The sequence below is a fragment of the Cucurbita pepo genome, chromosome 3 (assembly GCF_057944985.1).
Source record: "Cucurbita pepo subsp. pepo isolate OVF chromosome 3, ASM5794498v1, whole genome shotgun sequence".
NCBI classification, from domain to species: Eukaryota; Viridiplantae; Streptophyta; class Magnoliopsida; order Cucurbitales; family Cucurbitaceae; genus Cucurbita; species Cucurbita pepo.
The window spans coordinates 1,284,160-1,305,331 of NC_141800.1; the positions used below are offsets into that span (position 1 = coordinate 1,284,160).

General features: G+C 35.0%; 2 protein-coding genes and 2 long non-coding RNA genes across 8 annotated transcripts; 3 read left to right on the top strand and 1 right to left on the bottom strand.

Annotated features, from left to right (window-relative positions):
* Positions 1–269: 269 nt before the first annotated feature.
* LOC111791879 (uncharacterized) lies at positions 270–2,296 on the top strand. The gene is made up of 2 exons (XR_002814696.2): positions 270–493; positions 2,027–2,296. It is a non-coding gene; the product is annotated as an uncharacterized LOC111791879 (long non-coding RNA).
* Positions 2,297–7,789: 5,493 nt separating this feature from the next.
* Positions 7,790–17,592, bottom strand: LOC111789692 (uncharacterized). 3 transcript variants are annotated; one of them, XR_002814375.2, is made up of 7 exons: positions 17,088–17,592; positions 16,245–16,353; positions 15,870–16,151; positions 15,146–15,258; positions 14,004–14,081; positions 11,614–11,693; positions 7,790–8,221 (listed from the first exon to the last, which is right to left on the bottom strand). It is a non-coding gene; the product is annotated as an uncharacterized LOC111789692 (long non-coding RNA). The 3 variants fall into 3 exon arrangements; XR_015420495.1 differs by having other exon boundaries at positions 7,790–8,216; positions 16,245–16,304; positions 17,088–17,589; XR_002814374.2 differs by having other exon boundaries at positions 16,245–16,304; positions 17,088–17,589.
* On the top strand, positions 8,769–10,981 carry ZPR3 (binding protein). Of its 3 annotated transcripts, none has more exons than XM_023670348.2 (2): positions 8,769–9,633; positions 10,348–10,981. In XM_023670348.2, exon 2 carries the CDS (start codon positions 10,452–10,454, stop codon positions 10,668–10,670), a length of 219 nt encoding a protein of 72 aa, XP_023526116.1. In that variant the 5' UTR covers positions 8,769–9,633; positions 10,348–10,451; the 3' UTR covers positions 10,671–10,981. The 3 variants fall into 3 exon arrangements, with proteins under 3 accessions (XP_023526116.1, XP_086978952.1, XP_086978951.1); XM_087122826.1 differs by lacking the exon at positions 8,769–9,633 and adding an exon at positions 9,675–9,801; XM_087122825.1 differs by lacking the exon at positions 8,769–9,633 and adding an exon at positions 9,971–10,262.
* Positions 17,593–18,385: 793 nt separating the features above from the next.
* On the top strand, positions 18,386–19,513 carry LOC111789792 (uncharacterized). The gene has a single exon (XM_023670483.2). The coding sequence runs from the start codon at positions 18,567–18,569 to the stop codon at positions 19,323–19,325; it is 759 nt and encodes a 252-aa protein (XP_023526251.1). The 5' UTR covers positions 18,386–18,566; the 3' UTR covers positions 19,326–19,513.
* Positions 19,514–21,172: the final 1,659 nt, after the last annotated feature.

A 21,172-nucleotide genomic window follows, 5' to 3' on the forward strand; every position in this document is an offset into this window, starting at 1 on the left:
AATTTATAAAATATAATATAATGCAAAACTATGCCTATTTGGGTTGACCCGGTGGTGAGTTTATTGGATCGACCCGATTGATCGATCTAAATATGACCCAAAATTTAAAGTGGTGATCCATATATTTGGGCCGAGTTTGGATCAAACATGGACCAGGATTGGGCCGCCTTTAGGCTTCAGGCCCATTAATGAGGCTAAACAAACAAAATATTTCGGCTTAAAAAAAAAAACACAATATTATTGAACTTCAAATTAATAAATAAATGATTCGAAACGCACCGCTTTGATTGGCGCCGAATATGGCGGGTAGGGAGAAAGGGAATGGGCGGCAGCGGAGACTGGTGCTAGAATTCGAATTCCGACGACTTTCGATTTCAACGTCGTTTGGTTTCGGCTCCTTCAGTGCACTGAAGGTCGATTTCTAGGGCTTTCTCCCGTTCAGCTTCGTCACTTTCTTTATCGTAAATTCTTGGAAAGGTGCGACGAGTAAACTGTAAGTGTTTTTCCATGCTCTCGGTCTCCTTAAACTTCGTTTTTATTGATCGCATTTGTGTACGGTTGCGTTGCGCATTGAATCTCATTTCATTAGTTTGTTCATGTGAATGTGATTCTCCGGATTTGAGTTCAGGAGTAATCGAATTTTTGTAAAATGAATGGTAGAAGAAGGTTGCATCTTATAGCATCAAATCTTCATGTTTCCTATCTGAGATTGTTGACTAGGGACCTTCATGGTTCGTTTAGAGGCAGTTTCAATGTTCTTGGACAAGAAGAGGCAAAGTACTGTGCTCTATTGTTATTGTTGAGAATTCTCTGGCTACAGGGATCCCTTTGGTTCATTGTGTGTCCAAATGCCCAATATTTTGGGCTTATTCTTGCATTTTTCCTTAGGATTGTTTTTATGGGCCCAATTTATCTGAATGCATTTGATAATAGAGATAGTCGAGTTTGTACTTGATTGGAAGATAGTAATTTTGAGAATGTTCTCAAATTGTTGTAGTGCTAACGTTTTGATTTCTTTCAGCAATTTCAGTTTTATCCGTGAGTGCTTAAGAATTAGGGAAGGAAGCTTGTACTATCCTGTAATAAGACAATGGAAAAATTAAATGTATCAAATTGTATGAGGGTAAAACAATAGAGAAGCACTTGAAAAACTGAGCTTGTGAAATCTCACATTTGGAATTAGATTTGAATGTAGGGACTATTTTTTTCTCCTCTCTCTTTATACTTCCCCTGGATAATGTACTATTTGAAGATGCTGTACAACATGGGATTGCATGCTTTAAAGAAAGAGTTTGGATATTGACCTTTCTTTTCTTGAAGTTCTTTTAGTTGGGTGCGTGTCAAGTTCTTTATTTGTTACTATTAACATGGTTCAAGATAACATGAAAAGAAGATATTAGGCCCCATTGTCCTACACTGTATACAACTAAAAATAGATTATCTGTGTAATTTGCTACATCGTTGAAACTTGGATTTTTCAATTTTCAAGAGTCAATTTTATTCAAATATAACAGAACACTTTAGTCTCTTGGTATGAGATGATTTTCCTAAATACCGTAAGGGCCAAGGGGAACTACTTGTGATTGTATTCTTACAAGTTATGGTATTGTTTGGCTCTTGTCTTGATTATCCGTTTCTTGTTTAGCCTTTAAAGATAGGAATGCCACCGATTATCCCTTATTTAAAGTTGTTTTTCCCATGGTTAGAAAATTATGTTCATGACTTCATTTTTTCAATCATAATCAATACGAGGCAGCAGCAATAATTCATTTTCTGTTCTTTAACATGTTTAATGATGTGAGGAATACATTTCCTTTTGTTGTTGAAAAAGTTGCATATAGCCAAAATATCAAAATTGGTCTTTTGGACTTGTATAGTACCTTCTTTTGTATTGTATTGTGAGAACAGAACTTGACAAATTTAGCTTTGACATTATGCACTCCTACATATCCCCCATTCCCCACCCCACCCCTATGTACATGTTCTTTGGTGGGTTTAATTATTCCCCTCGTCACTTGTGTTATAGGTACATTCAAATATGGCTTGCCTTTGGCTACATAGGACAATGATTATGGCTGTAAAAGAAGAATTCACAGTTGAAATTCCTGACATATGAAGTCGAGAAAGGTGTAATCACAGATCATCTCATCGACCAACATTGCGGCCCCCATTCACAAGCCAAATGAGATTCCCATTTTTGCCAGGTGGAATCTTGTTAACAAACACAATTATTTTCACTTTGCCTGTCAATATGCCACTGATCAATAGCTTGCAATTATATTTCCATGGCCAATCATTGATATCCTCTTTGCCACTTTTTTATGCCTCCTAAAATATAAGCAATATTCTATTGTATTCATAAGGATGTTTCTTTAGTAAACTGATGTCATTTTCTTGTTTCTGAAACTGTGGCTCTGATGTTAACTACTCTCCTATTAAATTCTTTGATTAATTGTGACCACTTATAAAATGAATGTGAACAAAGAATGGTGGCCCCTCATTTGTACTGGATAAAGAGATTTATTGGCCTTATTAGTCACTGGATAAAGTAAATGCCTTTTGCTTTTCCTTAATCATACATCTTTTGTAAAGCTCTCGATATTATAGTATCACCTTATGAGGAGGCTTTTGATGCTGGCTAGAAGTTTACTAGTTAGGAATGGGTGCAACAAATTAGTAGATATTATATTATAGTGTCATGGCCAGGGAAATTAAGAGATGAAGAGGGTTGAGTTACTCAAGATGATAATATTTTGGTGTCATCTAGCATGTAGCCCCTAGTAGTAGTAGATCCCCTAGTAGTAGTAGATCCCCTAGTAGTAGATGAGAAATTATTCAGTGAAGTCACTACAAGATGACTGTGTTTTTCAAGGTTGGATGTATGAGAGAGAAGTACTTCAAATGTATCCAATAATTATTAGGAGCATGTAGATATCCACATCTAACTGTTACAATAAGCGGACTCATTGAATAATTTGTCCTAGTCAAAAGATATAGGATAATTAATTAGGCCTTAGAAAATGGGGAAGATTCAGTCTGTATAACAAGTCATTCTCGACCCACCTCCCCATCTTTGATCTAAGAAAAAAATTCCCCTCCAAAAAGACAATGAGGGTGTGAGAGAATCAAGCAGAAGTATCATCTTAGTTGCTGATTAGTTGGAACGTTATGAGGAACTCTCTCCTAAATAGATCTCTTGGGTAAAAGATGTTGGATTTTATTCTTTAGCAATCAGTATAAATATTCAACAGTGCCTGTTTGATATTTGCAAAATCTAAACAGGGTGATTGAAACACCAGAAAAGTGAAGCCATCAACGGGTTCAACTATTGATAAAGAAAAGCTATAAAGCAAAAGGAAAAAGGGTTTGATTTTGACTTCCATCTCTTCATTATGCCCCACCTTGATCTCATCTAGATGGCATTTGGAAACTTCCTTGCTCTTGCAGCTATTAGAGATGAACTATAAAAGAGATGTTTGATCTGATGTTTTAGGAAGCCGAAACTTTGAATGTTATCCTCCCTATGATAGATACATTGTATGATATGTAAGGTCAGATTTATATTTCATGGATCTATGGATTTATGAACACCCTGAATTAGCATAGTGGTCCTTGGGTCCCATAGGCTTAGAAGGGATTAGTTCAAACCATAGAGACCATCCACTAATAATAATTCAAATCCTCTGAGCTTATTTGACAATCAAATTGAGTGATATCAAATGGTATCTATGATAGATTTGACTTCTTGATTTTGAGTTACCCCAAGCCCAATCCGAGAGAGAATTACCCTAAGAAGTGGTGTTTTGCTGTCGTGAAATTTCTTTTCTTTTTTAGGTTGATGATGGATCATAATAACAGATTAGATTTGGATGGAAATGGGAATTAGCTGCTTTGATTCTTTTAAAGAGCAGAATCTAATGACAAACTAAACTTAGTGGATTGAACATCATAAAAGTTGTCAAACCACTTAGAAAGGAAATCCCACTAGTCTTGAGAAGACTTTAGATTCGCTTAGGTTGAGTTTAAATCATTTGGAAATTTTGTTCACTTTTTTTTTTTTTTTTCCCCTTTTCTGATACTGCACAAATAAAGCCAAAAAGAAATTTTAATTATTTTCATATGTTTTCTTTTCACATCTTTTCTTTACCCATGTCATATGCTAATTAGTACCGTTTTTAAACTATATTAAATTCAAACAAATAACATATAACACACGCTCAACTACTAACATACAATTTTGTTAAAATATTTAAATCCTAAAATATGCTTGATGATTCTATTATTCTCTTTCGTATTGTTAGATCCTATACATCTTTGGATGTGGGCAATTTTTTCTTTTGAATGTCAAGTGTATTAGTGCAATTTTTTTAAAGATTAAGAGTGTTTTTAGATTAGAGTTAATAACCATTTTTGTGTTTATATACCAACAATGAAGGTATATAAAGATATTTTTAAACAAACTCATTTAAAAAAAAAATTGACAAAAATATTTATTTAACATTTCTTTTCCGTAATTAAATGTATTACTTAATTTTTTTTAAAGTATTCCAAAACAAACCATTAAATATACCCAACTATTTCTTCAAGAAATCTTTTGTTTTGAAATTGAAATTAATTAGTTTATTGGGTATTGGAGGAAAATAAATAATAAGAAAAGAAAAGAAAAGAAAAGAAAAGAAAAGAAAAGTGGTACGTGTGAAAGTAAAAGGTGGTTTTACAACAGAACTATTCACACGTGTGGTCCCCCAATAATAAGTTTTAGAAAAGAAAAGAAAAGAAAAGAAAAAAAAGGGGGGTAGCTCACGTGTAGGGTTCAATGCACTTACTAAGCTGTAATAATGTAAAAAGAAAACATCATTAGCCATGCAGGGCTTTGTTATTATGTGAAATCATTATAAATGACCTCAGAAAAAGCTTGGTGGCCCATTAAACCCCCCCTCTCTATCTTCCCATTCCCTTATTTACCCTTCCTTCCCCCTTTCATCCCCTTCCCCCTTCCGCCCCATTTCAGTAATTCCACCTCCTTTCATTTTTAACCCCAAATAATTGTAGGGAGGCCCTCCTATTCCACCCAAATCCAATTGGTTAAAGCTTAATTATACTAATCTTTGGATTTTCATATTTTTCCTTTTAAATTTTATTCATTGATCGAGTTAAATTTACCCCACTTATACGTTTAAATTATAAATTTAGTCTATAAAATTTCAAATTTGTATCTAAAAAGCTAGTAGTATTTGATTAATTCGTTGCCTTTCAATTTTGTATCTAATAAATTTATGATTAAATTTTTATTAAAATAACTAATCTATTAGATATAAGTAGAAGACTGAATTGGTCGGTAACCTAGTAACCTACTAAACACAAAAGTAAAAAATTTAGGAGCTTTTTCAAGCTTAGATTGACCGAAAAAGCGAGCTCTTGTTTGCTTCTTTTGGGTAGACAAATAAATTTGTGGTTTGTTAGAGTTTTTAGAGTGAAAGTTTATGGATATTAAAAAGATTAGGATTTGGGGTAAAAAGAAAAATAAGAAAGTAAGGATTAAAAAAGAATAGAAAGATTTTCACATGTCTTTACATCAATGCTGTCCAATCCAAATCAATTGGTCAACTTTGTAACTCACTCTTCTCTCTTTGGTCACATAATCATTCCTCTCTATATGAGTTGTTTGGATTGAATGAGCAAGAGAGAGACAGAGAGATAGAGATATAAAGGGACCAATTAGGGCTAAAACTAGCCAGTTGGGGACTCTGGTTCCATAATTGTAATTATAGGCCAAAATGTAACAATTGCACATGATGATGATGATGGGTAGTGTAAGTGTTCATCAATGCCCTTTCTTCCCCCCTCCTCCTCCTCATCTTCCCCATTTATGACCCTGCTCGATTCATCTTTTTCGTGGTTTAATCGATTAAATTGTGATTCGATTGTTTACAATACTGATATGTAAGCATAACCCAGATCAAATTTTGATCATGATTGTTGTTTCGATATTGGATTCAATAATTCTTTGTGCATTGACATGAGACTATGTGTTTAATAGTAATCAATTGTCTAACACGTTATGGAAGTAAGAGGTCTCGTAAACTCAAACATATACAATAACGTTACTTTTTCTCATTTCAAACACTGTCTATATGTTGATTGTTGTATTTTATATTACCACTTTATCGATAAGATGTCAAAATTAATTGAATTTACCCTTTTTAATGACTTCTAACTCAAGTGTGGGGTAGAATTTGTCTACTGGGTTCTTTAGACTAAAGGCAAACATGAACATAACGTAATTAGTTAAGACATATACTTTCTACCAAGAGATCAATGATTTGAATCTTGTCAAAATTTAAGGATAGGAAAGTTGGGGATGAGACGGTATTTAAGAGGGGGATGGCTCTAGAGGAAGGGGAGGGTAAGGATTGCAAATTGGTGAAGGGGGAAGAGACCCTTTATTTTTAGGGCATGTCATGATTGGTTTGTTGCAGACCCAATTTATAACCCTTTAGATTCATTGAGGCTATTAGCCTCCAAATTTACTTCTTTTGCAGACCCTCCCTCCTCTTCTTTGCAGCCCCTATCATAGCTTTTGATGAATTGGATTTTTAAGACATGGGTTTTAAGGACCCTCCAACTTTTACCTATCAAAAATTACAATTACTTTTTTTTTTTTTTTTTTTTTTTTTTTTTTACCAATTTCCAAGGGGAAAAATTACTGTTTTACTTCCCCCATCTTGTCATTTATCTATAAATGGGAAGTCTTCACCATTGATATGAAAGGCTTAATTGATTTTTTCAAACTAAAATATTGACTAAATATTATATATTTCAATTGAAAATTACATATTGCCATTTAATTTTTTAATTAAAAAAATAAGGGGAAATCTCAAAACATCCTCGGAAGAAAATAAGCATGTGGCTAATGTGTGTTTTATTTCAAAGAAAATCATTTATTTAGTAATTTCATAAAGTAAAGAACTAAATTTAAAAAACGTTAGAAAAAGTGCAATTACAAATATATATATATATATATATATATATATATAAATTATTATATTAATATTTAATGCATGTGTGTGTGGTTCTCTCTCTCTAAACAGAAAATCCAATGATTATAAAATATAAAAATAACTGACAAAATATAGGATTATGATTTCAAACTTGTCATCTTCTAAGCCAAGTCTTTAAATAAATGCAAATTTCTTTTTTGAGTTTATTAAGAAACATAGGCCACGTTTTCCCCACTAATTTCTGATTTTGCCATTTTCTCTATTTATGTTTCTGAAATTTAAATTAATTATTATAGAGATCTTCATTTTTTCTTTTTTCAATTAAAATGGTGAACAAATATTTGACTAAAAGAGTATCACTTTTGACTTATATTACCCACATCAATCAGCAAGAAACTCTTTTTGTGTCACCCAAAAAAAAAAAAAAAAAATCTTGTGTGACCTTTCCTTGTCGGATAAAATAAGACTTCGAGGTAACAAATATCATGGATTAGCATGTGTCGTTGACAATTGAATAAATAAAGAAACTGTAATAGTCGCCTACTTAAAACTCCATAGCAACAATTAATTCCTAAAATGGTAAAACTTCACTTATCTTGACTCATCCAGATTCTTATGAAGTATCGATATTTTATCTCTAAAAAGTGATTTTTCGTAGAAAAAATGAGTGAATAGTCGGACCAATTTCAAAAGCTGTAGAAAAGAATATCCAACGAAACTAGATTGATCACCGAACCATGCAAACTATCCTTTAGTTGAATAAAAGAAAAAAAGGGTACTTTCCACCATACCACTCAATAACCATCCATCATTAAAATGAGTTAAAGAGGATAAAATTGAAGTCTTCAAAAGCCAAATAGGGTAAAATTTGAAAGAGGAAAAGCTTTAAAGGGGCAATAAGGTAATTTGAGCAACACTAACCCAATTGTTTTGAGCTCCATGATTGCGTTGATGCCAACACATAGAGGGAAGAACGAGCTCCACGAGGGGGAAGAAAAGACGAAAATGCCCTTGAATCATATGGAGCCATTCCAAAAGAGCATCTGTGAAACCCCATGATGTTTCACACTAAGCTACTCATAACCCATGAGAGGGCTTGAGGCTGGCTGGCCCCTACCCTTCTCTTTCCTTCTTCCAATTGTATTTCAAACCAATTTTTTCTTCTTCTTCTTCTTCCTTCATTTTTTTGTCCATTGCTTTCATTCATTATCCTTGCTTTCCTTGTAATAATGGTTTATAATAATGTAAAACAAAATACCATCATCAATGGGTTCAAATTCTAGGAGTTAAAAAATGGTCCCTCAAGAGTATTATAGAGCCACATAGTTATATGTACGTAAACAATAAGATAATCCTCTCAAGAAATTAATTAGTCGATATCCGGTGAACTACCTTGAACAACCATACTTACAAGAGAAAAAATGACAATTTTTCCACCCATCTGAAAAATAAAGATCACGTGTTTAACTCAACTTTATAGATTCTAGTCTCTTTCAATTACCCAACTAAAGTTAAAAATCATATATTTTTTTTACTATTCTTGAAAACTCCATTAAATTTTACTAACACCCACCAAGTAAAAAGGCTAAAAAAAACAATCTTTTTTTCTATTTGAGATTGGGTAACAAAAGGGTCCAATTTCTAACACGAATTGGGATCCAAACCCTAAATCGTATAAATTTTTGGTGGTTGAGCTCAAAGAAGAGGAAATACAACATTGCAAGTAAGGTATAAACCCCCCCCCCCCCCCCCCCCCCAAATAAATAAGTGGGTAAAGAAAAGTTGTATGTGGAAAAGGAAGTGGTAATAAAAAAAGGGTAAAAAAGAGAAAGAAAGAATGATTATTACCAATAGTAACCAACACAAAGAGATTAGAAATGTGAAAGGGAAATGAAAGGAGGGCTAGAAATGGAACTACAAAATTTAGTTTTTTTCTTTTAATTTAATTATTATATATAATTGATTATAAAAGAGGGGCAAAAAGAGAAAGAAAAAAAAGGGTTTTTGAGATAGTTGGGGTGTGATGATGGTTTAGAAGCCAATCCAACCCATCATTGCGAATCTTGGGACGGCCTTAGCCCACCATCATTTTACAAGCCCTAGCCATAAGTCCCATAATTGTCCCTCTCTTAACCCCATAAATGTTGGATTTTATGACCGAAATACCCTTCTTTAATTCCCCTATTTACCCCTCTCCACCCATCATGCCATTTCCCAATCATCTTCATCGTTCTTATACAAACCAAACCTAAATATATTTTCTTTTTATTTTTAAAATATTTATTTATAAAAAAATAAAAAATAAAAAGAAATGATATATTTTGAGGTTCTTGCTATAACCGGCCGCCTTCCATGCTTACACTTGCATGATTGTTGTGTCAGAAAGAGGAGGGGCATGTCTCATGTCTAATGTCTCAATGTCTTTTATTTATTTTTATTTTTTATTTTTTTGTTTTGGGTTTTTCTCTCTCTCTTGAGCTATGACTCTATAAATTAACGGCCTCTTTGTTTCATTTGTCCCTCACTTGTTCCCTTTGTGCCTTTCTTTCTTCTTCTCCTTCGTCTTCTGCCTCTGCTTCTGTTACGAAATCCAGATTGTTTTTGTTTACTTCTCTCTGCCCAACTTCAAAAGGTGATCTTTTTTGAAAAGATAAAGAAAAAACACAGCAGACCCACTTTCTCTCTCTTCTCTCTCTACATACATTTTCTTTTTTTTTATATTAATGTTTGGTTTCTTCTTCTGCTTCTCTTCTTGCTTCCCCTTTCACCAAGAAAGGTCGACATACCCTTGTGCTGTGGGGTACTTCCTTTGTTTTCTTCTTCTTTTTGTTCTTGTTCTTCTTAATTCTAATTTCTTCTTCTTCTTCTCTTGTGTTTTGAAGGCATTAATGTCCCGATTTCCTCTGTTTCTGTGTTGTTCCTTGCAGTTCAGGGGATGGTTGAAAAGCTTTTAAAATTTGAAGCCTTTTATGGTGTTTTAGTTTAGCTGCTTATAAGTGGCTTAATCTTACTTTAATTATCCTTTTCTTTCATATTTGGGCAACCCAAAGAACAACCCATTTCTGTCTCTTTCTCTCACAATGAGTGTGGTTTTGCTGCTCTCTGTCTCTTTCTCTTCCAACTCTCATTATTACATATGGCTAAGGCCAGAGCTTCTTCTTCTCAATCACTGCTGGATTTATCAGTCTCTATAAATCAAACTCATCCTTTTTTGAATATCAAATTCAAAACCCATCTCAGCCTTCAACTCGTATCCAACTTGTTTGCTTCTAATTCCTAATCTTCTCTGTTTTTCTTTTTGGTTTTGGAATTTTTTTCTGATTGGGTTCTCTTGTTTTTTGTTCAGGAAGGGAAGTGTTTTTTGGAATTTGGAAGAAGAATTGATTGATATATAGATATATTATATCTATAATCAATCAAATTGATCGAGTCGTGAAATTATCTGAGGATATGGAGAGGCTAAACTCAGAGCTGTACTTGCAGAACTGTTACATAATGAAGGAAAATGAGAGACTGAGGAAGAAAGCTCAACTTTTGAACCAAGAAAATCAAGCACTGCTTTCGGAACTGAAGCAGAAATTATCTAAAGGAAGTTCAAAGGCCAATTCCTCTAAATCAATCCCTGATCTTAATCTCTCCTCTGCAAATCCTTCAAATTCTTCCAACTGATCATATCAATGGAAGAAGATGAAGAAGATGATGATGATATCATGACCGCACTAAAGTTACTCTTTTTTTTTCTTTTTTTTTTAATGGTTTCATTTTTTGTGAATTGCCATAGCCAACAGTAGCATGTAGTTTGGGTTTTCAGTTATGTAGGACAGTCTGTAGCTTTAGCATCTTCTTTCTCTCTCTATCAGTTTTTTTTTTTTTTTAATTTCTTTTTTCATATCTTCTTTTTTGGGGGTTAGGATATGGATTTTCTGTACTTCAAAATGATGTATCAGGCTATCTAATGGAAAACCATTTTCAGACTATAAGCTCTTTCTTTCTCTCTCTCATATCTAATTTTGATTGAATTAAACAATCTTAAATGGGTTTGTTCATATCCATTTAATTTTAACACTTGAGACAAGTATTAAAAATCATGTCTTTGCAATAAAGAAAATCAGTAAGGCACCCAATTTCAAGTGGCTTCATTATCATTTTTGTTTGTAGTTTTTGGTAAGTTTCAAAGCCAAGATTCCCAAAAAGATGAACAGGGCAGGTATTTCTCTATCTTTTGTTTTGTTTTTAAAATTTTATTTAATTGGGTAATAAAGGGTAGGAGATCATTTAGAAGATTTGAAAGAATAATGAATTGTCTAGTGAAGACAACCATGTGGGAATGTTTTTAAAAGCCTATTAATTATATGCATGTTCATATCTTCCTTCCTAAGTTCTGATTTTACGTTACATTGTCATGGTTTTTTCTTTTTCTTCTTTTTATTGGTTTGAGACATGTGGTTATCTTGCATGGAAGGGGTTGAGCTGGGTAAAGAGAGAGACTTGTTTGAAATTAAGATTTATATTTCTTTATTCTTATTTGAGGTAGAAAAAATAGCTTCAATTATTTACCTAACTCAATTATATTGATATAATTTCACTTTATTGATAAATCTCAACCAATTACCTCTGATCGAGTTTCTTGAGATCGGTTAAAGCTTCATCCTCATTAAAGCTCCATCCTCATTAAAGCTTCATCCTCTGCTCCTGAAATTTTCAAACGCAGCACTTTTACTTCGAGAAATAGTTTTAATACGTTTGTAAAAGTAAAACTTGACACAAAGAAAGATTTCAAGAACTAAAAATATATTGTTTTTTCATATTTCATTTTGCATTAACATTAAACCAAAAGTTATAAAATGAAGATTGAAAATTAGTACACAATTTAATGACTTCCCCCAATAAATTTTAAAAGAATGCAAAATAAATGAAAGAAAAGAAAGGGGGCTTTTCATTCGGATTCCATCTGAGAAGAAAGTGATGGGAGGATCTAATCAGTAGGTAAACGTCATCACAGACACACACAAAAAAGAGAGTAAAAAAATCAAATGAAAAAGTCAATGAAAGAGTTCATTAAATTTTGGAAAAAAATCTATAAAAAAAGGCAATAAAATATGAAACCCATGGACATGACGTAGCTCTGTGTTGCCAGGTTGACCATTATTATTAGTTTTTTTAAAAAATGAAGAAAAAGAAGAAATATATAATAGATAAAGATATCATAAAGAACAATGTCCAATCCAAAACTCCATTGAATTACAGGCCTAGCTTGAGGCTGTTTGTTCTAGGCCCTGCCTCTGAGGCTTCAAGAACTCATTGAGATCAAATTTGAGAAGAAAGGCAAAGAAATGATGACCCATTTGAATTTCTCTTCCTTCTTCATGGAAAACAAGCAAATTGGTCCATTTAAACCATCATAGATAGTCATCATTTTCCTCAGATTTTCCTTCTTCTCTTGGCTTGTTTCTTTGATTTTCTGACCATGCTCAAGATTTCTAACTTAACCCCATTCAGTATTTGACTCACCATTTCATTTCAATAAGTTCAATACTAAAATGTCTAACTTTATCTAATAATGTTTGGATTGAATAAAAGAACATGCGGTAAGAATCTAGTAAAGTCTAACTTGTAAAGACCTGTATGTACAAGTTTCATAAGATCGAGTTTATCCGACCACTATTTATAGTCCAACGATTTTGAAAATGAAAAAAACCACTTAGGTAGTTCTAGAAGATCATTTGAAGAAATAAACTATGAGAAAGAACTTGAAAATCTTATACTCCGAACATATTCCCACTACTAACATGATATGAGATCATAATACGGTATGACATTTATTTGCTTTCTCCTTCACTATTTCCATGAAATTTCAATGGAAATTCTTGCAACTTTAAGGAGGATGTTCGACTTAAATAAGATGTAGATAACTTAATGGGGGTAGATCCTCAATTTGCAGGGTACCCTACGGATTTGGGGCCATCATTACAATATCTACAAGAGTGGAAGGGTTTCAGAAGCTGAATGGAAACTGGTTCAGTACGCAAACCTTTTTTCTTGCTTTGGTCCAAAACAACATCCTTCGATGCCTAACACCTTCATTCAAACAACAATCAATAATGTCTTTTAATCATTGAATTCCTTGTATTTTCTAATTCTTGTTCCATTACAACTCACAAGCAAGAGAAGATATATTCTTAGGTTTTATACCCAATAAACAGCCTTGGCACACTGGTCAATACAGCAGAATGTAGATACAGTAACACATCTTCTTCTACTTCTTTCTCTTTCTCTCTCTTTCTCTCTTCGTCCCAACTCTCTGTCTAATCTACAGTGAGATTATTTTCTCGGAAGATTTCAGTCTAGTTCCAAGAGCAATATCCATGCCAACACCTACTGTTTGTTCTCTCATTAAACAAATGTGGACTTGTCATGGGAAAAACAGGCCATAGGAACCCCCCCCCCCCCCCCCCCCCCCCCCCCCCCTTCCAACTAGAAATGCCAGGCTCACCACCTCTGGATGTTTAGATAAAGAGATCTTCAACTCGAAGTTAAATTCATAAACAGAAATTTAGCCCAAAGGGTTAAGTTCAGCTTATTAGATTCCACAAGGTGCATTGCTGCATGTGGAATTTAATTTGGAGAAAATTTTAAGAATTCTTATTAATGAACCTATAACAATTCAACTTCCTCTATGGACTCAAATCCAATCCTAAATGAGAATGACCTGTGTACTAGACAGAGTGATCTATCATTGTTTTAACTTTCAACATTCTTTTTGGCGGACATTAACCGCCATATCAACCACTTATTTGCATTTAGACAATGAACACAGAGAGAACCTTCTTAGAAAGCAAGGTCGCGAACAGATTAGTGTAGCCATATGGAATTGTAATAAGTATGAGAAATTTGGAACATATTTCTCCTGTACGAAGAGACGAAGAGGAATAAGTTTGATTCTTTTATTATCATGATTCATGGGTTATTGATGAACTCAGATCACAAAAATATAAAACGTACCTCTTCTTTGAGAAAAAAAAGCAGGTAATCCCATAAGGTTGCAAAAAACATGAGCAACTAACGGGGCAAGAAGATTGCCTGCAAGGAATATCCCGGCATTAGTGACATTTCTTTATAACAGACTTCTAGTGTGTTTGGTATAGTATAATCAAAATTTTCTATAAACAACTTTGAAAAAAATTAATAATTGAAGTGTCTAGTTTGCCTTTCCATGACCCAAAATGTTCGTTTTTTAAATCTTATCTTAATAAATAAACAAAAACACTTCAGAAAGTTGGATTAATTTTAAAAACTCTTTTCAAAGAAACAGAGAGATGGATTATCCATAAATGATTTTACAATCATCAACTAAAAATCTTCAAAATATGTAGCATGAAAACAAAACATATTAATTGTCAATGTAATCACTTTTAAGCCATTTAAAAAAATGTAAGGCATAAAACATTTCTGTTGAAAATATATTTTTTTTTAAAATGCTTAAACTAGAAGGTATACTAAACACATCCAATTTCCAACAAATCCACCCTCAGTTGCAATGGTTATAAATGCATAAACATTAGTGCCTGGCTTTGTGAACCAAGTCCAAAAAACTATCTTAGATGTCATTTTTTCCTTCCCGGGAAGGGGAATATACACACATACACACATATCATTGAAGGTTATGGACTAGACAGAAGCTACTTCCATTTAACCGCAAGAAAACATTCCAATTGGAAATGCTCAAAGAAGGATATACATTACAGAACTCTTGGAACGAAAGTTCTAAAGGAAAGCACCAAAAGATATTGTCCTACCCTGTACTCTTAACATTAATACAAATAATTGCTTACATTAGGAGTCAGTTAAACATCACCCTTCCCATTAGCATCTATAAATAGATTTGGTGAGAACATCAGCTAAAATCAATTCGCTTATAACATACAAGTCTAGTGGTCATTTAATAAGGGAAAAACTTAAGCTTAAACCCTTGCAATGTTTTCCCCATTTCATATAAATAGGGGAAAACATGAAGAATTCCAGATAAACAATAAATAGTACAGGGAAGCATAAAGTCATGCCCCAAAATGAATAAATGAGGCTACATGCACAAACTCATACATGTAGCAGTTTCATCTGCCAAAACAATGAAGCGTCAAACTTACCCAGACTGAAAAGAATGGAGCAGAGAAATATCACAGTAGTTGGCTTAAATCCCCCCAGATAGAAGAACTGGTATCGTGAATGCTCAAAACACCAACTCCGCAGTTAGTGGAGCCTGTCCAAGAATGTGTGATGCAAATGTCAACCAAGAAATCCAAGTAAAAAAGGTTCCTTAGACACAGCTTAAAGTATTATTTATTAACATCTATTGACCTTTGCTACTTAGTGTCAAGGAAAACAAGACATCTATTTGAATTTTATAGATAGGTCAACTCAAAAACTCAAAATAACAGCATCTTTTACTCCCGAGTGGAATCCAGAACATTGGACGTCAGTGAAAGCCTTCCCAACCGAATTGTGAATCTTCAGTGATTGAGTACAAGGATTCAGTTAACCACATAAATCAAGTTACTATCATTACTTATCTAGTTCGAATATAATAAGTATGCAAGTGAGATTTAGAGCAAAGCCAAGCCGTACATTTTTCTTTCCCACCCAACTCATGGAGCTTACTCATAGAAAATTGTCAAATTAGTAAAGCCTAGAGCATTAATCAGGATATGAAAGGAAGGCAGCTGAGAAATATTTCGAGAATATATACTACCATGCTGTTAGTTATCACAAGAAGCCTACAATAAAGCTAACTATAAGTGATCTCTTTGCTCTTAAATAGACAGGAAACAACGAGTACCCAAATGGCATGGAAAAAACTGTAGGAGTACTCACCACAACACAATTTCTCCAAGCTAAAAGATTTGAGACTGTTAATAGTCCCCGATCAAGAACTCTTGTCCAAAAAAATTCAGCACAGTCCGAAAGGGTGCCTTCTCTGTGATTCATATGCTCTCTCCATGAATCCACCAATAACAAAGACTTTAAAACAATTGATCCAACCGACATTAAAGAAGTCAATGAAAGAGGAAAGAACACGGCTTGCCACTGCTCCATAGATAAAATTGCAATTCAGGATGCAGGTTTAGGATTCATTTCACCTTTCCAATATGCAGACTACAAGATTATAAAATTGAATAAGATGTCAAAGAAAACCTTAGCTAATGCCATTGCGTATAATTTAATGGAGGAGAAAATATTGGAACTTACAATATGATCTGCTCGGATACCGCAAGCTGCTAATAACAGTGAAAACTCCATTTTCCTTATCTAGCATGAAACAAAATGAGATGGGGAAAGTCAGCATTGTGATGGAAACCTAGCACAACCAAATAAGTAAATTACGGACTAAGCACTTATAATCAGACTAATAAAGCTTCACTGAGTGACAAATTCCTGTGAACAATTGAAACTCATAGAACTACAAACAAGAAGTTGCGTCTATATAATATCTTCCTTTGCATGGTAATTAGAAAGTTACAATTTCAAATCTCTAATTTGCCAAATAGATTGATTGATTAATCTTATGTTCTATAGTAATTGGTTCACTTAAATACTGAGAAAGGTTATTATGTGTGTGTATATGTGGAGTTCTTGTTCCCAGGTCTATTAGATACAATGGATCCAACAGATCGTTAATCAGTCAACCTTGACAGCCCCTGACTACATGTTATAGATGAAAAAGTCGTTTTCTAAATCAATAGCTACTTCGTTTTTCAAATTAAAACCATAAATAATAATGTTAACAAATGCCGATTAGTTTACTTGTAGTTCACATGATAAAATAATTCTTAAACAGTCTATCGAGGATATTGATTGACCATTCGATCTTAGGTGAACCATACTCGCACGTTTCCTGACAACGAAACAGCCTTATAGTTTATTCTCTCTTGAGATTGTTCCGGATAGAAATAAACGAATAATAACAGTTAAACTCGAAGAAGGAGAAGTGATTCCACGTTGAGATGATTCCTGAGCAGACGCATTACAAATACAAACAATCTAGTCATCCTTTCAGAAATTAATGACCGGAAAAAAGTAAATGAGGCTTACAGGATGGATTAGAGCGCAGACGACGACTGAGACGGCCCTGAAAATGATGGCGAACAGACACCGTCGAATCGTGTAAACTTGAAGAGAAGGAGGAGGTGATAGACGGAAGTATCAAAGCAGGAGCATGGACAACGGCGACGTAGAACAGAGCCATGGCCATGCAGACTGCCACTTCCACTTCTTTGGAGACCGAACAACCTTCCTACTCCATGGTTCGATTCATCAAGCAAACCTAAAGCGCAGCATTAGATAAATTTGTTCTTCGCAACTGGATCTGAAGAGGAATCTCAACCGCTTTCCGTTGAACTCTTAGTTCGAATTCACCTTGCGTCCGATCTCCCGCCACCTCGTGCAAGCCTAGTTGAATCGGGATTGTTTCCGAGTCGGAGAGTCCCCTTCTCATTGTCTTTCAATTTATTCAATTAACCCCAATATGGGAACATAATCAGTCAAACCACCTTTTTCCCTTCTAGCGGGGCAGCAGGACAGCGGTTGTGCAACCGGAAGAAATTTGAATTTTGTAGACAATGTCAACATATGCTCGAGCCTTGAGTCACGAATATGAGAGATGTGTTTAGAACACGTGAGCGATTTTTTTTTTTTAAGAAATAAATGTTATAAGCTTGAAGTAATTAGACAACAACGACAACATTGATAGCATATAATCCGAGTAGAAAAAAGTGACAACTAGTCATATTTTCGAACATTTTAAGACATTTTAGACATGATAGGTGTAGACATGATTTTGGTGAATGATCATATACCACTGTATTGACACAACATTAAATAGTAAAGATATATGTAAGACAAGAGCATGTAAAAGTGGTTTGGAATAGGAATGCGATCATAGACAACACGTCTTAGGTAAAAGTGGTTTGGAATAGGAATGCGATCATAGACAACACGTCTTAGATAAGCATGACTGACACATTGACATATGGTCATAAATAACAAGCTTTAGACAAACATGACTGTGACAATATGCACAACCAAGGATTTTGCAACACGTTTTTTTAGATAAAAATATAAAAGTTAGAAATATTTATATTAATTTAGTAAAAAAATAAAATAATTACCGCCATACGAACAAACCTTTTGGAGCAAGAAATAAGAATTCGTATTTTCTAGAAGGATGGGGAGAAAAATGTAGTTTCACATACACATTCAGACACTTCGAATACTGTTTGGCCTTGCACTCGTCCCCAATTTCACATCAACTAGTCGAAACGGAATACGAAAAGTCAGATATGCCCTTCCTTGTTTTGTACTATATAAACTTTTTTATTCTTTAATATGTTTTTCTTTTAATTTTCTTGTGTTTCGAATTCTTGCTAATCTTTCCCCATTTCCTTTACCTTTGTAGGGCATTCGATCTCGAGTTGAATCCCTAAATCTCAAAATCGTTCTTCGGTTTTGAGTCGCTTGTCCTCGTAATCGATTTGAGATTTCATATTTCAGGGTTTTGTTCTTCTGTAATCCATGGGGACGGTGAAGAAGGAGTTCGCTGTACCACCGGTGGTTTTCCCCTCTGGCGGCAACCCCAATCTTCACCAACGGGGTGTGGCGACGGCGCCATTTCAGCCACCTCGGTCGACCGGCTCCAGCATTCCGTTTATGTCCTTCGACATCGGATCCGCCGCCGCTGCTTCCACGTCCTCTGGCGGTATCTATGGAGGTCCTATCGGTGGCGGGTCTGTCCCGGGTGGTGCTAATTTCGAAGACGAAGAACCCCTCCTCGATGAACTCGGGATCCACCCGGATCAAATCTGGAAGAAAACCAAGTCGATCTTGAATCCGTTCCGGGTCAAACCCGATGTGCACAAGGACTCGGATTTGTCCGGACCGATTCTCCTATACATGTTCTTCGGCCTCTTCCAGTTGCTCGCCGGCAAGATCCAATTTGGCGTGATACTGGGATGGATCGTGGTTTCTTCCATCTTCCTGTATGTCGTGTTCAATATGTTGGCTGGACGAAATGGTAATTTGAACCTTCACACATGTACTAGCGTAGTTGGGTACTGTATGTTTCCTGTTGTGGTTTTTTCGGCCGTGTCTTTGTTCCTGCCGCAAGCCGGTATATTGAGATCCGGAGTCGCCGGAGTTTTTGTGTTGTGGGCAACTAGGATCTGTACGAGTCTCATGGTTTCTCTTGCCGATGGTGGGGATGAGCACCGTGGGTTGATAGCATATGCTTGTTTTTTGATTTTCACTCTCTTTTCGTTGTTAGTTATATTTTAGTTCTAATACTGCAACTTCAGCTTTGTGATTAGCGTTGACATTCTTTGCTTCTTACTGAAAAAGAAGAAGAAAACATTCAGTACTGATTTTTTTTGTTACTATGTTGATTACGTGAAAGTAGGTGAAGTCTGATGATTGATGGTGGGAAGGGAAACTTGATGCAGTAATGGGAAGTCCATTTCTTTTAATTTCTTATTTGTGCTTCTGAATGTTCAGTTTTTCTCCACTTAATCTTGTAAGAGATAAGCTAGTTTTGTGTTTATTTTGAGCTGCCGTATTGTTCTACTTCTACATTTTAAGCGTATAGTGTGCATATGATGTGTTTGGTTAATGATTCCCTCTGGCTGAAGGTTCAATAAATAGCAATGCCCTTATGAGCAATCGTCTTGGACACAAGTTTAGTTGCATTTGCATTTGATCTTGATGTTTCTATCATCTCCTTAATTCCCCTTTCCCTTGTTTCTTTTGGATCATTGTTTGCACCATATTTTGCCTTGGTAAGACAGCATCCTCATGCATTGTTTTAGAAGACTTGAAGTTCATCTCTTGGCTTGTTTTTCTGTGGAAGAATCGAGTCTCATGGCATAAACCTCGAAATTCTGTAAATTGTCGTCTGCCTTGTATATAAGCGGGATCATGTTCAATGTTTTAGTGATGGCAATGTGGCAAAATTGTAGCATGTTCCATTGGCCTTTTGGCTTTCTCTACTGAACTATGCTTTGGCTAGGGCCTCTCTGATGGTATTTTCTTTGAGGGGTTGTGTCTACAATGTCCTTGTATAACTCTATTATGACACCTCCGATCTCGGAGTGTAATATTCCCTTGCCGTTAACTAGCAGATGTAGTAGGCTCTTTTATTGACATAATCTGTTGTTTATGGCTGTCTTGTGCATCCATATTGAAGAAATAGATTAGGTTACTGTGAGATCCCACATCAGTTGGGAAGGAGAACTAAGCATTTCTTATAAGGGGGTGGAAACCTCTCCCTAGTGGACATGTTTTAAAACTTTGAGGAGAACTCCGGAAGGAAAAGCTCAAAGAGGATAATATTTGCTAGTGGTGAGCTTGAGTTGTTACAAATGGTATAAGAGCCAGACACCGGGCAGTGTGCTAGCGAAGATGTTGGGCCCCCAAGGGGGGTAGATTATGAGATCCCACATTGATTAGAGAGGGGAACTAAGCATTCCTTATAAAATGTGGAAGCCTCTCCCTTGTGGACGTGTTTTAAAACCTTGAGGGGAACTCCAAAAGAAGAAGCGTAAAGAGAACAATATTTGCTAGTGGTGGGCTTGAGCTGTTACAGATACCCATTACCAATACCAAGTTGCTTATGTCTAGAGGTGGAAGGTTGTTTTGGATGAGAATGATTTCTTGTTCCGAGTTCATAAAGAAATCATTTTGATTGTTGCTCCGTGCCATGCTGGTCTTATCATTTAGATTATCTTTCTTTTTTTGTTGTTGCTTTGTAAGCCCCATATTCGTTTAACTTGGAAACATTCAACTTTAGCCTCATTGTTTTCCCACATGGGCTTGGGTTCCACATTTCAGCTCTTAGTGAGCACCTCAACTTGTTACCGGCCCGAGGCCATAACAATTGTTGCCAGAAACTTATAATTCTTCAGGCTGTTGCTTGCTGTGTTTCTGCGATGCAAACTTGTTTCGATAGGTGAATTCATCATCTATTTGGACAGTGTTTGTTAATCTTAAAAATGCAGATTATTAAGGTAGGATAAGGGTAATCATTCTACTCAAGATTTTCATGCATTATAAGTCTTAATGCATTTCTGTGGTATTATCATTTGATGAGAGATGGAGGGGAAGGCATTTTGTGTTGATCTTTTTTAGCC